The 17,163-nt window shown below is 42.9% G+C and overlaps 1 protein-coding gene across 8 annotated transcripts in view; it reads right to left on the reverse strand.

The window, feature by feature from the left end:
• Positions 1 to 17,163, reverse strand: part of KCNQ1 (potassium voltage-gated channel subfamily Q member 1) — a 322,417-nt gene that overhangs the window by 201,749 nt on the left and 103,505 nt on the right. For all 8 annotated transcript variants that reach the window (XM_083462722.1, XM_083462720.1, XM_083462724.1 and 5 more), the window contains 4 exons: positions 4,731 to 4,841; positions 3,965 to 4,060; positions 2,721 to 2,849; positions 1,417 to 1,558 (listed from right to left, as the gene is read on the reverse strand). In XM_083462722.1, the coding sequence (XP_083318848.1) occupies positions 1,417 to 1,558; positions 2,721 to 2,849; positions 3,965 to 4,060; positions 4,731 to 4,841 (478 nt within the window). The remainder of the gene's footprint in view (positions 1 to 1,416; positions 1,559 to 2,720; positions 2,850 to 3,964; positions 4,061 to 4,730; positions 4,842 to 17,163) is intronic.

Genomic DNA, 17,163 nt, shown 5'->3' on the forward strand with positions numbered 1-17,163 from the left:
GTGAAAGTCACAGTTAAAGGTTAATGTCACTTGGGCATAGAAAGCAGTGAAAGAAAGCTTTAACATCTTTTGTACTACATAACCTATTGAGAAACCAAGAACTGCATGTGAACTTTCTACCTGATATGCATTCCAATGTGGTATTCCCCATTGATATTTGCTCTCTACAGCACTTTTTTTTTTTAAAAAAATGAAATTTACTTGGAAGAAAACTTGGCAAACAAGCTCTCAAAGGAAAGGGATGTGAGCTCTAAAAATACCCATGTGTGAGTAGCAGGTATATAGGAGGACAAAGCAGTGCTTTCCTTGAACGCTTATGATCTGTGCAAGTATTCTTCAGAATCATTTTTTTTAAAGATGTTGCAGAAAGCTAACAAGAAAAATCAGATTATTATTCTAAAAAATGGAGGCTACCCAGAAGACTCATGCAGAACAGAAAGCAACTTAACAGTGAATAAGTAGCCTCTGGACCCTAGAAGGATACTGTCATACTGTTAATTAGAATAATATATATAAATAAACCAGTCTAAACAGAGATGAAGATTAAGGCTTTGGTTTAGTTAAACGTTTTAGTTTCCTTTCCTCAGTATCACAGTTCAGATTTCAAATAAATGTTGGAAACTAAGGGGGGGGAGAGAAACTAAGGAAAGTGTCGAATGCAAGAGAGTTTTCTTTAAAAATAAATAAATAAAAATAATCAAAGCGCTAGATAGATGTTGAGAAAGGTGCTAATCTTCAAGATTATGGTCAGGAGGTGTTAAGGCGTTAAGTATATAGATCCATAAATTATCTTTCTAAAATCCCTGGATAAAATGGTTTCTATAGGAAATATTTACAAGTCAAGAGTAAAATATTTTGAAACAGACTCGACAAAGACACTCAAGCACACGTAGGTTCAATCTGTTACAACAGCATTGAAACTTGTGGGCAGTAAAGCAGAACAGCCTCTTATAAACTTTCTTAGCTATAAATTTCTTCAGGGCTCAGGTATTCGTTAGGCTATTTTGTCTGGTTAAATGACAGCTCCTTATTTCAGGGTATAATCCAAACCCCAACCAGGAAGCAGTGAGGCTTGTCAAAGCACTGTGCCAGCCTGGAATGGGTCCAAACTGGGCCTGATGGCAATAGTGGGATGGCATGAGATCCAGCAATAATGGGATGGCTTGAGATTAAGGGCCAGCTCAGCCCTTCCCTCCCCTGCCTCCAGAATATCAAGTTTCAGGTTCTTCCACTGGCTGCCAGCTGGAGAGATCTGGCTGGTGGAACTTCCATTCTACACTGGCAGAGTGATGCAGATGTCACACCACGGGAGGCGACCAGCAGAGGGAAATCTCTGCCCAGCCCCAACGTCTGGCCTTACCCCTAGGCTTTGGCTTGCCGTGTTAAGTTTATGCAAATTCTAACCGAAATTCTTACCAGAATTTTCATTCGAGTCCAAGTAGTTTTCAGATTTCCGATCTTCCATCACATGGTCAAATGTGATTTGTGGAACAGATAACATTTTGTCAGGAGAAGAAGGCCCATTATCTTTTTCCGTCTTGCCTTTCTTCTTTTTTACCTGAGAGGAATACATTTTAAAATCTTCTTTAAAAAAACAGAAACAGAGCTAAGCTAAAGATGTAATTAATTCAACACAATAAATTAATTTATATTACAAGTAACCGAGGGGAAATAAAATTACGATTTATTATAAAATTACAATTCTACCTTTTCTTTCATGAACAGGATGTGAGGGGGAAGAGAGGGGGAAATCACTCTAGCAGGCAAGCAGAAAATCTTGTATTGATGAAGTGATCCCCTAATGTTGAATTCCTAATGTTGTGTTCCTCCCAGAGTCTATCACTCCATAATCACATTTCTCCCCTTGCCTTCCTTTTATTATAACCACTGACTTCTTAGTCAATGCCATAGTCTATGAAGGAAGTCCTCAAGAGGATAGAATTCTACCTCCTTACTGTTTGTCACTGAAACAAAATTTAGGAGACAAAGTCCGATCCTCTCCCATGATTGGTGCAGAGGAATAAAACTGCGCAACACTCAACACAGCTTCTTGGAGCTTCCTGCCAGCTAGTCAGGCTGGCCCAATCATGAGTATACATGGCTGTGTGTGATATCATATCAGACGTGCCGAGTTGCCCCCAACATTGGAGGCCCCGTCGCACATGCATGATGTCACACACATGGCACCCCACCCCACCAGGCCAGGCCAACTTGGCCTGCCACCCCCACCCGCCTTACCTTTGTGAAAGGGACTCGCTGGGGCCAAGATGCTTTGCACTGGTGTATCCTTGGTGGAGAATTCCAGAGCGCTTTCCTGGAAGGCCCCCTGGCAATCATCAAAGGAATGTGCCAGGAAGAAGATGCTTCACCCTGGTGTGTCCCTTTGATGATTGCTGCAGAATTTTTGGGGGGACCCAGGTCCCTACTTTAAACTATTGGGGGGTCCTGGCCCCCCAGCCCCCCTAGACGCTGCCCCTGTATCATATGAAGAATATCTTGTTATGCAAATATTGGTTGATATTCAATTTCTGCCATAGTCAGAATAAGCCTATTGATTTCAGTGAGTTTGCCCTGAGTATGACTAACGTTGAATATCACATTTTCAAGAAAGGCTGTTTTGTGTAGAGGAAACATATTCTATGGAAAAGCATTCATTTCCATCTATTTTTAAACATTAATGTGTCAAAATGCCCAAGGGAAATGGTAATGTAGCTGCTTACCGACACCATCGCAATTTTCTTTGGCTTGGGACTAGGAGACATCAAGTGATAATTTCTGGACGGTTTTTTAATATATATTTTCCATGTAGAAGAGTCTGGGTTTTCTGATGCATAGCACCTCCAGGCAGTCTAAAACATTAGTTAGATGAATTAAAAACATTTGTGTATCATCGGAAAACCAACATTAATTTATAAAGGGCAACCTTTTTAAATCTATGAACATTTGTTTAAATTAGGGATAGTGGAAATTTCAAAATTAGGGGGTGGGAGAAGAGATCTTAGTTCAGAAAACTCATGCTAATTATGAAGCAAGTTAATCCTCAATTCAGAATGGTTCAAAAGCTAAAACAGATTAGTTTAAAACATTTGCTGGGATTTCTTCAAATTAATCCACTTTAACTGGCCTGATTCCAAAAGATAACAAAAAATAAAATAGACTTCTTATAAACAAACACCAAAAAGAGAAAAGGCCAATTACAAATGTACAAAACTAAGATATAATTGTATTCTTTTCCAAACACAAATAATGACAAAAAATATTAACAGCAAATATGCTTGTGCAAAATACAGTGAAACAAACAAGATCTGTATTACCATTTCCAGTCAAGACTAATTGTATGAAACATACTTTTTATTACCAGTATTTTTAACAAAACTATAAATACAAAACGTGTGTATAGAGGTAGGAGGGGGGTCTCAGAGCAGCTTTCGGATTCATGACAAGCCAAGGAACCAAGGACAGAATCTAAGTAGACCTCCTAGCACTGTTGCTCCAGCAGGTGTCTGCTAACAGGAGAGAAAGGGGGGGGGGGATATTTAATTCCCTTTTTACTCCTGCTAGTGCAGGCATAGGCAAACTCGGCCCTCCAAATGTTTTGGGACTACAACGCCCATCATCCCTGACCACTGGTCCTGTTAGCTAGGGATGATGCGAGTTGTAGTCCCAAAACATCTGGCGGGCCGAGTTTGTCTATGCTTGCTCTAGTGCTTCCTGAAATCTGTGCTGGTGGGTTGGCATTCTGTTTTGGCATTCTCCAGAACAGATTTCTGAGAGTGCTGGGGCTGCAGAAAGCAAAGGGAATAGGCAAAAACTGCTCCTTTGCCTTTGTTAACAGACACCTGCCACTGGATCAAAATTCCTTGGCATTGCACAAAAGCACCTGCTGGGTCCAACCCAATAGGATTCTTTAAAAAAAATATCTATCAAAATATATGCAGTAAATGTAGGCTCTAATCACCATTACCTGAATGAGAGAAGCAGCTGCTGGAATTTGCCGATTGAAGTGCTTCTGTCGTTGTTTCTGCTGTACCTTCAAGGCAAATCCAGAACCAAGAATACCCTGAAGAAAGGAGTGTTTTCAGAAGAGAAATGCCTTTTAAATTTATACCTTTTAAATTTAATATATATTTAATATACCTTTTAAATTTAATTTCAAGCAAATTCTGCTCAAATGGTATTTGCCCCAAATCTGAGATCGTCCCAGATTTCTTCTGGCTGGTTCTACTTGAGCTGCCACATTTTCCGTATTTCCATATTTTCCATTATACTGGACCCAGATATTTTTGCACTTTTACTTACAGTCACGCTTTTAAAGAGACTGTATGGTACACAGGAACTACAGTGGGCAGTTACCCACATTAAAACTTTGTGTTGTTTTTGCACATGGTTATTTTACATATGCCCACACTAATAATTGTTTACGCAACAATAGCAGACCACAAAACTCATGATACAACATGCTTGTGATAAAAGCATGGATGCATAAATATCCAGGGCTTGTGTGTAACTATTGTATAAAAAGTATGGTAGCCCCAACAGTATTTGGGCAGAATCTAACCAGCCAGATTAACACCCAAGCACAGAAATTCATCACTTTGGCAGTGATAAACAGTTGCTCAAGAGTGTTCGAACTCAAATATGTACGAATCCTCCCAATGAGAAAATACTGCATGTATGCATATGAATTTAAACTTATTTAAAAACAAATTGAAATACTCTAAACCACCTACCGCAGGCAAGGCAAAAAATGAAATTGCAAACACAGAAAAGCAAGATGCAATGGTTTTCCCTATCCATGTCTGAGGCACTTTGTCTCCGTAACCAATGGTTGTTACAGTCACCTGAAAGTAAGAATTAAGCATTATTAGAACACATTATCATATTATTAGGACATAACTTTATTGATATTCCAATTTGCTTTGAGCATGAAACCGAGTGATGATAATTGTCATACATTGTAACAAACACATTTTTTTTAATTACTCTGAAAATGCCATTCGTTCCTCCATGCAATCAGAAGAGCATGTTAAGGTCAGGTCTCTGAAGGACCAGAGTGTCTATGCTCTGTGGTGCAATGCTTTCTATGGAGACCAGATCTACTGCCACTGTGGATCCTTCTGCCCCAAGTGGTTGCCTCACCTTGCCTCATGGGTGGCCCTGCATTATTGCCTCTCTGACCTATGTATATGCGAACCATTAAACCTCGTTAAGTATTTGGGTTCCTCCAGTACTTACTTTCAGAGTGTTTGAAAAGCCGTGTTGTCATCAGCACACTAAGGAACTAGGAGTCTGTCTTCCTAGTGCACCGGAGGCCTTAATAAACTCTTGTTTCTAATGGCATGCTTTTAGCCCTCATTATTAAATATTCATTCATTCATTAATACATCTATACCCCACCTTTTCTTAAAGGAGCTTAAAACAGTGTATCTCGGTGCATGAAAATCAGAAAGATTTTGCAAGACAGTAGTTAGAAAACAAGTTACTGAGTCCTGTTCCCCTCTTGTTTACACATCTCTATGGTAGCTAAACATACCAGGCATTCCTTCCCGTTTTCTTTTTTACTAGGAACACCTCCAACAAAATATTTCAGATTCTGCACTTTAGGTACTAGCAGCTAATTTGTGTTATTAGAGATCTTTGCATTACTCTTGTGCCACAGCTATTTTGTATAATTTCACAAACATCTGAATACATAAGAAACCTATCCTTCTAGTGTAGTGCATTGAAGAAACGTATAATAGTAAAACAGTCTTTAATTCATGAGAAAGAAAAGAAGGCAGGAAATTGAATTACAACATAGCTCATGTTAACATGCTGTAAATTCAAAGCCTTAATTTAGGCCTTTATGACTTGGAAAACTTTACGGTACATGAGGTTTCAGGGCCATGGGCAGCTTGCCCAAATCCCACTCTTCTCTTTGGGGAAAACCATACCAGCCCAAGTAAAAACAAACTTTACATTGATAATTTTATTTATAACAAAGAAGGTATTTCCTAATGCATGGGTACTATACATTAAGAAAACAGAAGGAAGGGTGAAAAATGCCACATGAAACAACTATATATTTTTAAGTATTATAGTGATGCAATGATGTCAAAAGGAAAAGGGACAGATCTAAAGTCAGTAGCTGACCCCTGCAATATTATGATACACCGATTCACATATTTCATTAGAGGGTGTCTGGAAACTAATATGAAATGAAAATCAAACACCTGAGAATAATGCTTTTAAGGAGACGATGGTCACAGCATTTGCACTGCACCAAAGTTTATAAAGGTTACAGTAAGCGATGACTAAATGTAAGTCAATCTTTATTCAAGACCTTACAGAAATAATGGAGTCCATTTCAGCAACAAAAACAGATGAGAGTATTCAGAGGCCCATAACATTTTCTTTCTTTTTCCAATAATATTTTCACACAAAAAAAAACTGCACAGGTGTACTAAGCCCTGTGTTTTTAGAGGAAAAGTTGAGAAAATACAAGTACTGTAGCAGAAGTACTTTTGGATATTCGTGTTTTTTTATCACCACATACAAAAAGTGCCATACTAAATGTAAAAAAAAAAAAATCATCCTTGTGCATGTGTCTAGATTTCTGTACAATAAATAATATATTCTTTAAAAATAGGATGACACTCTTGCACCAAATATCTGAAACCGATTGTATTATCCAGTATTTAAAAGAAGCAGTAACATCACTAAGATGATCACAAATGAATCTTGGAATTGAAGGATTTGCATCTGGATAAAACATCAGTTTAAAACACTGCTTTGAAAAGAAATAGGCTGCTCATTATTGTGAATGAGAAGAAGAGATTATTTCAATTTCCCACCAAATTTCCAATTTTTCATGTTAGGCTTTGGAAAAACGCTGAAGCAGAAAGGACAGTAGCTTTGCATGCAGGAACCCCCAGGTTCAGTCCCTGGTACCTCCAGTTAAGCAAATTAGAACACAAGTTGTAAGTTAAACCACTTCCTGAGACTGTGGAGCGCTACTGGCAATTGGAGGAAAGAACACTGAGCTAGTATGACTCAGTATAAAACACACACACACACACACAGAGAGAGAGAGAGAGAGAGAGAGAGAGAGAGAGAGAGAGAGAGAGAGAGTCCCTGTCCCGGTTTTGTTCAGGTCTTAATGCATGCCTCCATTAAAAAAACCTAGCAATTATCTTGTTAAGGTGAAGGAGTGAGGACCAGGGGTCCACCTGGGTCCACTTTGGAGAGCCAGGCTGGAGATAAGCTGAAAGCCATCTTAGAGAGCAAACTAAAAGCTAAAAAAGACATTTCTCTCTCTCCCCTGCTTGCCCCTGCTTGCAAAACAATATTTTTGCAACACAGCGAGTTTGCAGGAGGATGCGGTCAGGGGATTTTGGAGCTGTTCTGAGAAACTGTTCGTTTGCCCAGGATGTCTAGCCCACCACAAGGTTCTAAGCCGAGCAACCTGTTGGAACCACAAAAACAGGTGGGGGGGTTGAGCTTCAATGAATATGCATAAAGGGGAATGTTTGAGGGCTGGGTCAAGGGTTGAACCATTGTTTTGCCTGAGGGGATAAAAACTGTTTGCCCCTGGTGTTCGGGGGCATTCTCTCTCATTTCGTCCTGAATGCACCCCTTTTTGCTTTTTGTCTGACAAAGACCAAATTGAATAAAACTTTTGTTTTAAAGAAATATTGCTGCCTGGATTTTTCCATTCTGGTCTGTATTCTGAAGTCTCTAACATTTCTGGTGCATGCGTGACTCGGATAGGGACCTTAAGTCCTCAAAAGACCAGAAGGCAGCTCCCTTGTCCTTTTCTAGGCAGGACACAGGGGAAGAGCCAATAGGCCGCTTACTCCTGGCGCCACCGAGGCTTTTCTTCGGAGGAGGGCGAAGCCAATTTGACCCTTCTGCTGGATCCTGGAAGAGAAGGCAACGGATTGAAGGACCGAGGTTGACAGGACAGGCCAGAGTCCAGCCGGCTGGTGAGTACATGGAAAAGGGCCCTGGGGACAGAGGAAGACAGAGACCCCCTTGTAATTAAAAAGGGGAAGGGGCATCCTGATCACATGCCCAAGCGTGTTTGGTGGCAGTAAGGGAAGGATTGGCCCCTGATACCCACCCACGCTTAAGGATTTAAAGGAAGGCAGAAAGGAAAAAAAAGGGGGGAACCGGGAGGCTAGTGTGTGTGGTACAGCGTCCAGTGAAAGAGGCACTTGGTGCGTGTGTGTGTGTAACCCCAGGGTATTCCCCTGGGGTAGAACCAATAAGTACTCCGGTTCCCAGCAGCGCGAGCTCGACTGGGCGAGGAAAATTGGGAACTGTATGTGTGTGTGTTTGGTGTTTGGGGACGCTGCACAAGGGCCATATTAAATATGGGAGGGAGTGGCTCAAAAGGTCTAATAATTCCCCTACAGTGCATGCTGAACAATTTCAAGAAAGGATTCAGCGGAGACTATGGCGTTGTGATGACGCCAGAACGCTTACACACTCTGTGTGAACTGGACTGGACACAGCATTGAACTGGGAAGAAACATAGGGGCCCTAGTTGGGACAGGGCAACAAGGAGTATCTTTTGAGGCTGAGTAGTTATTTAGAGAAGAGTTTCAGACTCAGATTCAGATTTGGGAGCGATGAAGGGGATCGCTCCAGAGATCCCTTAGGTTATCCAAGTTAGTATACAGAACTAGAGTGCATACAAAGCTTTCAGACCTCTGGACCTCAACGAAGGCAAGAGTTCAGCCAGGCAGAGCTGGAGGGTTCTCTGCTGAGCTGTAAGTTTGATAGTAAGGCAAGCCTCCTAGTTTCTCCAAAGCCCATCACTGAACTATGAAGCACATGAGCCTTGCAGACCTCCAACAGTTTTGATCCCTATAGTAACTACAGCTTGACCAGGGAGGGCAACCTAAATCCCAGAACTTAGCTAGGGAAGAGCTGGGTATCTATGTGACCAGCGGCAGTTTGGAATACATCAGGGAAACCACCAGTAGTGCCCTAGTTTCTCTGATGACCAGTGAGAGGTGGTCTATGGCTAGGAAATACGAAATGGTTTTAGACCTATAGCAGTTATAGTTGAGACAGGGAGGGCAATTTAATTGGTGTCCTTAACCAGGCACCAGCTGGATGGCTCGGTGCTCAGGTGTGTCTCAGAGAACACTGCAGCAGACCCCTGGTTTGAGACTCAGGCAGAGAAACCTCAAGAGAAGACCTGCATCTTTGTGGCCACCACAGTTGACAAGTTAGTTGCCACAGAAAAAGAATGAGGGAACAGAAAAAAAAAAAAAACAAGCCGGACACCTGAAACTGACCACAGGGTGTGACCAGCCAAGGTCAGGTGTCTGCTGGGAGAACTACTAGAAGTTTAAAAAAAAAACACAAAGAAACTGCATAAAACTAAAAGAGGAAGAAGAACTTTCTCCATTTAACTTGCATGAGTTTGTGAACATGGATGAAGTTCTAGAGGTTCACGTGATAATAGACAACCCCCCACCCCCCTGGCTGAAGAAATATAAGACTGATCAATGCAAAATTAAGGAGCACAGGCAGGAAAACGCCTCAAGAAGCCCATTTACCAGGGATCCGAGGCAAAAGTCCTGGCCCCACCCCCATATGATCCAAGTGCCGTGGTCACCCCTTGGGAGGACAGGGACAGCCCCATATCCCCAAAGCTCCACCGCCGCCCCGATATGCGGCCCAGGGAGCCGAAGCAGGAAAGGGGAGGCTGCCAGACACCCCAGAAGTAGACGAGGCAGAGCCCAGTGACCAGATCCTGGACAAAATATACCCCAACCTTAAAGAATTGAGGGAAAGGATGAACAAATACAGAAGTTTGACCACTATGTATTGAAAAGCTGCAGAAGCTTATTGCAATGTTCGAGTATCAAGCCCAGAGGGGGCTGAGTACCAAGCCCAGGGGGGACTGAGGCTTCTTTGGGAAGTTGTTTCTACGGTTCAACGCATCTGTGTGATGCACTGTGTGTTGGAGAAAGGCTGAAAAGGCAGTTGCAAGTTGTTCCTCAGGCAATGGAGTACCCAAAAGTGGGGGTGCAGGCCAGGCAAGCCATTCCAAGAGTTCTGAGGAGGCCAAAGTCTCCAAGAGTTATTTGTCCTCTGAGGTGAAGTCCAACAGCGAAAGGCATTGCCATGCAATTGGCAGCTGGATGCAAGGCTAACATCTATATTGATTCTAAATATGCCTTCTTAACCCTGCATGCGCATGGCGCCCTATGGAAAGAGCGGGGCTTGAGTGGAGCCCACGGGAAAGCTCTGAAATATGTTCCAGAAGTTGAGACATTACTAGAAGCTGTATGGGCCCCCAAAGAGATTGCTGTAATACACTGCAAAGGCCATGATAGAGGTTGGGACATGGTCACTAGAGGCAACCGGAAAGCAGATAATGCAGCTTGTGAGGCAGCTCTGAAACCTCCACCAGTGGTCACCACCGCCCTCAACCCAGCTACCCTGTTGCCGGTAGGAGAAGGTGAGGAGCAGACGCACGATTGCATTGAGGTTATGGACAAAAGACTGGACCTGGAGAAGTGGCCAGAGGAAATCGATTGGCAGACAGAGTGGCCAAGGAAGCAGCCCGGGAACCGGCCCCTGCCTCAGTTATTGGAGCAGTGGTCCCAGAAGAGATCTTAAGCACTGCTGACAAACCAGATACTATGTGTCCACCCACATGAGGCCAGATGCCACAACCAAGCAGCTGGAGAAGTATGTCTATATAGCCAACCTTTATCAACTGGCAGCCCAGATTTCCAGGAAATGCCTGCTATGCCAAAAGAATAATCCCAGAACTCACTCCAGACGATGTGGAACCACGTTACACCCTTGATGAACAGCAGTGGACCAGCCAAGAAGGAGCAACGCTCCAGGAAGGACCAGACAGCCGTGTTTTTGTGCCCCAACATCTGGCCAGCACAATTGTAAAGAATTACCACGAGTCCACCCATTTGGGAGGCCCAGCTGCTAAAGCACACCTTGGGAGAATATTCTATCTCAACTAACTGCTGCTATCCCAAAACTGTGCCCTGTGCGCCAACCAAGAGACTGAGACTATCACCCTTTGAACTTCTATATGGCAGGCCAACCCCTTTCGTCCGAGACATCCCCGCCAGTTTGGGGCAGATGGGAGATCACATCACCCAAGAACAAGTGCAATCCCTGTGTTTGTTGTGTGTGTTTGCTTCCTTTCCAGGTATTCCCTCGAGCGTACACCTGCAGTCCCGCGGCAGTCTCGCTGAGCCGGTTCACCAGTTCCTCTGGGTGACAGCGTCTGGCGACCCCCTCATCCCCAACTGCAGTGAAAGTAGTCGAGGTGATCCCCTGGGTACATCACACGCATCTGAAGAAGGGTGTCTGGACTTGCAAGAGAAATCCTGATCATCACCTTGTGTCTGACGCTACCAGGGAAAAAGCGTTAGGCCACGGGCAACGAGATCCTGCGACTACTCATCACAAGGACAATCACAAAGACTTTCTCTTTTCTCTCTTATTTTCTTTATTGACTTGCTCTATGTCTTATTGCCCTGACCCTATCGAACCATACCAACCCTATTGGCCTGCTGACCTCTGCCGGTGGTAAGAGACGGCATACTCGTAGGCTCTTGGGAACGAGGGTTCAATAGGGCGGCTGCAGTACAGCATCCCACTCTCCCACTGTGGCTCTTTATTCACTGCATTGCCCAGCGCACTTGGATGTGGCTCCTCCGGGGAGCTGCAGGATCGGTCGAAATCTATCGAGTTCTAGACCGCTCTTGTGGTTGTGGGAGAATAGCCTGCTGGTTGTAGGGTAGAGCACTGTACCAACCCCATTTGATAAACCAGGCCCAAATCTTACTCCAGGTGTTGCATGGGAGGGTGTCTGAATCAGGTGCACACTAAAATTACTGAACAGGTGCCTGTGGGTTCCGCAGCCCCACCTGTGGTTGTCGTGGTGGCTCAAGCCTCCCAAAATCCCAGAATACTACCTGAACTACTGGGCCTGGTAACTCCACACCTAATACCCTTGAATGTGGCAGGGTATTCTTGTGGCTGCATAAGAGTTGCCACCAAGTAGACAGACAGGGCACCTAGTTCCGGAATAATTGGATGGGAGGGGTGCCCGCGGGCAGGGTCCCCAACGTAGAAACTTGCTCTCCAGCAAATTTAGAGGCACCACTAGGACTTTTGGTATTGGGACCAGAACCCCTTGATATAGTCACCCCGTGTGTCAGGCCGTTGCAGGGGTGGATATATTCTTGTGGGTGCATGGTGATATATGAAGAGGGGGAAGCCCCTTTTGGGTATAATCTCTTGAGGAGACAACACGAGGGCCCAGTCCACCCACAAGGGATTATAGGGAAATTGCTCCATATAGTGGGTGCCTCAGCAAAAGGTGGAGAGTCACCCCTGGGGCCCAGCGAATAATTGAATACGAATATCAGTGGGCCCTTCAGCAGTAAAAGAACATTAGGAATGAACCCTGAGTATTGGTGCGAGGAACTATGGAATTATTGGGGTTGGTGGGTAGGCGTGGTATGTACTGCCCTACTTCTTTGGATGCTCCTGTATTTTTGCTGGCATTGGCCAAAGCGGGAAAGAGTTCCCTGGTCTCCCCTGCCAACTTTTCCCGTCTAATGACTGAGTGGGGCGTCCATAACCCCTACACTAGGTGTTTACAAGTGGCTGAAGTGGTAGCCCATTCTGCCAATAAGTCACCCCAACAGATGCCACGGGTGGACTACCACTTCTCCCACTGCCACTTAACCGTTCCGCCATTCACAAACGAGCATTGGTCAATGCAGCTACATGTACGCATATCCTGGCTCTCTATGATGTGGTATCTATAGGTCCATCAAAATGAAAATGCAGAACCATAATCTGTCGGCATTTTCATGATGGAAAGGGGGGAATGAAGGAGTGAGGACCAGGGGTCCACCTGGGTCCACTTTGGAGAGCCAGGCTGGAGATAAGCTGAAAGCCATCTTAGAGAGCAAACTAAAAGCTAAAAAAGACATTTCTCTCTCTCCCCTGCTTGCCCCTGCTTGCAAAACAATATTTTTGCAACACAGCGAGTTTGCAGGAGGATGCGGTCAGGGGATTTTGGAGCTGTTCTGAGAAACTGTTCGTTTGCCCAGGATGTCTAGCCCACCACAAGGTTCTAAGCCGAGCAACCTGTTGGAACCACAAAAACAGGTGGGGGGGTTGAGCTTCAATGAATATGCATAAAGGGGAATGTTTGAGGGCTGGGTCAAGGGTTGAACCATTGTTTTGCCTGAGGGGATAAAAACTGTTTGCCCCTGGTGTTCGGGGGCATTCTCTCTCATTTCGTCCTGAATGCACCCCTTTTTGCTTTTTGTCTGACAAAGACCAAATTGAATAAAACTTTTGTTTTAAAGAAATATTGCTGCCTGGATTTTTCCATTCTGGTCTGTATTCTGAAGTCTCTAACAAAGGAACATGTCCTGAACAAGCAGGTATAACAAAAGGTAGCAGCAACGTCAAAGACTCCATTGCACAATTCTCTTCCATCCTCTTGCACAATTTCGTGTCAATTACAATGGGGCTGGAACAGATTGTGGACTGTCCCAACAGCAGAGAACTGGCCATTTTATTTACAATTCACTTTAGTAAGCTGAGCTATCATAATACAAAGTTACCTTCAAGCCCAGCATAAACTGTTGTGAAATCTGTAAGCATGTTTTATTTACATAATACGGGAAAGTGGAGGTGGGGGGGTGGGCCTGTACAGAATAAGTTATTTGCTCTTGAAAGCCTCTTTATTACAAAACTAGAATTGTAAAAAATAAAAGAGAGACAATATTTGAATAGGTTTGTTTGGTCAGCTGGATAGTTTTACAACACTATTATTCACAGAAGGATGTATTAGCTCTTCCAACAGCTTTGGAGCCAAGCATTCAGCATTGTTGAAAAGTTTATGGTATCATTTTCCAGCAAAGGCCAGTATAGCTGAAAGTTATAAGAACATAACTCACAAAGAACAATGACAGTCAGATGAAAAGCCACCCATGAGACTAGGATGATGTGCAAACAAATAATTATGTTGTTTCATTAAAATGTTATAGCCTTGTTGGTGGGCTTTCATTGGCATGCAGACATATCATGACAAAGAACCTTGTAACACATTCCGTTCACTGCGGCATAAACCTTTGTATACTACATTCCACAAACTTATTATATAACTTGGACCCTAACCCATAATTACTCTAAGCATATTTTGAGGTGCCTTTTTTCTATAGTAAACTAACAGGGGTTTTTAAAAAAATAATAATGTTTAATTCTTTGGAATTTGTCCCTTAGTAAATATATAGGAAGCTTGATTAAATGTATTTTTGTAAAATGCCACACCAATCAAATGGTATATAAATTTTATTAAATAAATACATAAATGTCAATAATGGACAAATGTAATAGCTGCACCAAATTCTGTGGGTCATGACTAGAATGGATTGTATGGTGAGGTAGGTACAGGCTAGTCACAGATACATACTGTAAGCAATTTTAGAAACATAAAATGGAAGCACCATGTTTAATATAAGAGAGCTTAGCTAGCACAAATGCAGACCACTCTGTTATACATTCTGCATATACTAATTAGCCAAGAATTGAAGCCACTGAAGTAATTGCATGAGTATAATGACTTCCTATCCTTCGGCGTCTCTTCCACCTCCAAATCTGCTCCAGAAAGTAGGGAGATCCCAGCAGCAGATTTGAGGGGCTTCAGTGGGTGCATAGGTGAGATTCTATTGCACAGGCGAAACTCATTCTGCTCATGCAATGACTTCATTGAATACAATCCAGATGTAGTATTGCTCTTTTTTTAAAAAAAGTGCCATTTAAATATGGGGGAAATTAAATACATTATTATTCCCGAGTTTCCACCTGATTTAGGGGCAATTCTCTCCCCTCCAAAGATTTTCTGTTCAAGAACATAACCTTAGCTATAGAAACGCTGGGTAAGAAATGTGCTTCAAGTGTAGATTGAATTAATGAATAAATGATACGACGATAACTTGTCAACCACGTAAAATGATAGACAAGTTGGAATATTGTTTCTGTCTCCTAAGCAGTGTTCCCCAACCTTGGGCCTCCAGCTGTTTTTGGACTACAATTCCCATCATCCTTGACCACTGATCTTGCTAGCGAGGGATGATGGGAGTTGTAGTCCAAAAACAGCTGGAGGCCCAAGGTTGGGGAACACTGTCCTAAAGATCAATGTGCAGATAACACAAGGGCTGTGAAAGGATTTCCCCACAGAGACCTGTGCTGCCATTATGTGGTGACTCACCACTGAGAAATATGCCTCAGTGATACAATGGTTTGGGACCAGGTTATCTGAAGGACCACTAGCACCCACATGACTTTAAGATCAGCTTCTGAGGCCCTGCTTTCTTGCCCATCAGTACAAACATTAGTTGGTGGGTACAAGGGATAGGGTTTTCTCTCAGGGTGGTCTCACATTTGTGGAGTTCCCCCTCTGAGGAAGTTTGTATGGCCTTATCATTGCTAACTTTCCAGCCCCTGTATATGGTGTTTATTGACCTGACTAAGGCCTTCGACACTGTAAAACCATACTGCCCTGTGGACTGTCCTTCTGAAAATCAGCTGCCCAGATAAACTTGTGAACATATTGTTGTCAGGAGTTCGTCCTACACTCGAGTAGGACCCTGGTATAGACACATGCCCGACTGGCATGTTCTCTCCCTCCTGGTCATTTGTTCGGGAGCTTCAAAAGCTTTCTTCTGCCCGAACATCACAGTGACCGATGCCAACAGACACCGGCACACTTAGGGATCCGCAGAGTCTTCGCAGCTTGCGTAACAGACCTCAGCCCTCAGCATTTTGGCTAATCTACTTTATTTACATATAAACATTCAGAGCGTTCTGACTTAGCTCCTTCCTCTTTCTCATCAGACAGCAAAGAGAAACAACAAAGGACAATAATCCCACTTCACGGAACACAGTAACACAAACATCCTGTCTCTGTCGCTTCCCACACTGTGGAGTCAAAACATACACCATCATGGGATAAGACAACAATCCCATGACTGCAATCACAGAGCAGGAATCTTAACACATATTAGGCTCCTCCACAATAATACAACGGCAACAATGGCTCTCAAAGTGAACCATTCACGGTGGGATCAGGCATTAAACAGATGGGCTATCGCCACAACTCTATTTATTATCTTCATCGCCATTATCCTACATATTGTCAAAGGGAAACTCCCCACTGGGGTAGAAAGCATATATCGAACAGAGTAGGCTGTTTAATCTAAGTAGGCTGAAAGCAAAGAGTAAGGTTACCATAACTTCCATCATAAAGCTTCAGTATGCTGGTGACAACATAGTGTGAGCACCTAAATATCTTTGACTATCACTTAATATCCAAATAACCAAAGTGCTGCACAAAACAACTTTCAAGAGTGCTGCACAAAGTGCTGCACAAAACAACTTTCAAGAGAACTCTAAAAACATTTTTATTTCAATCCACATTCAATTAATTACTGTGTTTTTATTCATTGTGACTGCTCTTTATAAAAAAAGTGCACAGTGGAGTTTTAATCTATGTTTTTGCAGTATTATTGTATTGTTTTTAATTTCATGTGTTTTTGTGAAGTCAATCTGTAGACTGTAATGCTGCTTAAAAAACATTTAAAAGAAAAACTTATTCATTTATTCTCCACCTTTCAAAGTATTTTCCCCAAGTCAGCTTATACTATCAGCAAAACAGCAGCATCAGTAACAATAAAACAATTTAAAAGGACCATCTGTCTAAAAAAGAAACAGAAACCTAACAGCAAATTGTTCCAGAGCAAAAGGGTCGGGGGAAATGCTTGGTGGACTGGTTCTGGAGTAAAATTGTTATGCCAAATCTCAGAAGTAATTGTCAAGAGAAAAGTCTCATTAACACTGGGTTCCAAGCATGTTGCCTGAAACTGTACCTTGTGTGGGTTTTCTTATTTGCTTTGCTCTCTACCCTCCCTCCACCCACAGTTGTGGACTTGTAATTTCTGATAAAAAGGTTAAAGGAATTCTGCAATTTCATTGTAAATGCACTGGAATGTCAGGGGGAGGGGCAAACAAAGGTCTATCCATAGGTTATCACATTAAAATTTCATCACAACTCAGCAGGAAAAGCTAAATGTTTCAATTAAAAGCATGGTCACACACAGTCATTTC

Source organism: Podarcis liolepis, assembly GCF_965112155.1.
Source record: "Podarcis liolepis genome assembly, chromosome: 1".
NCBI classification, from domain to species: domain Eukaryota; kingdom Metazoa; phylum Chordata; class Lepidosauria; order Squamata; family Lacertidae; genus Podarcis; species Podarcis liolepis.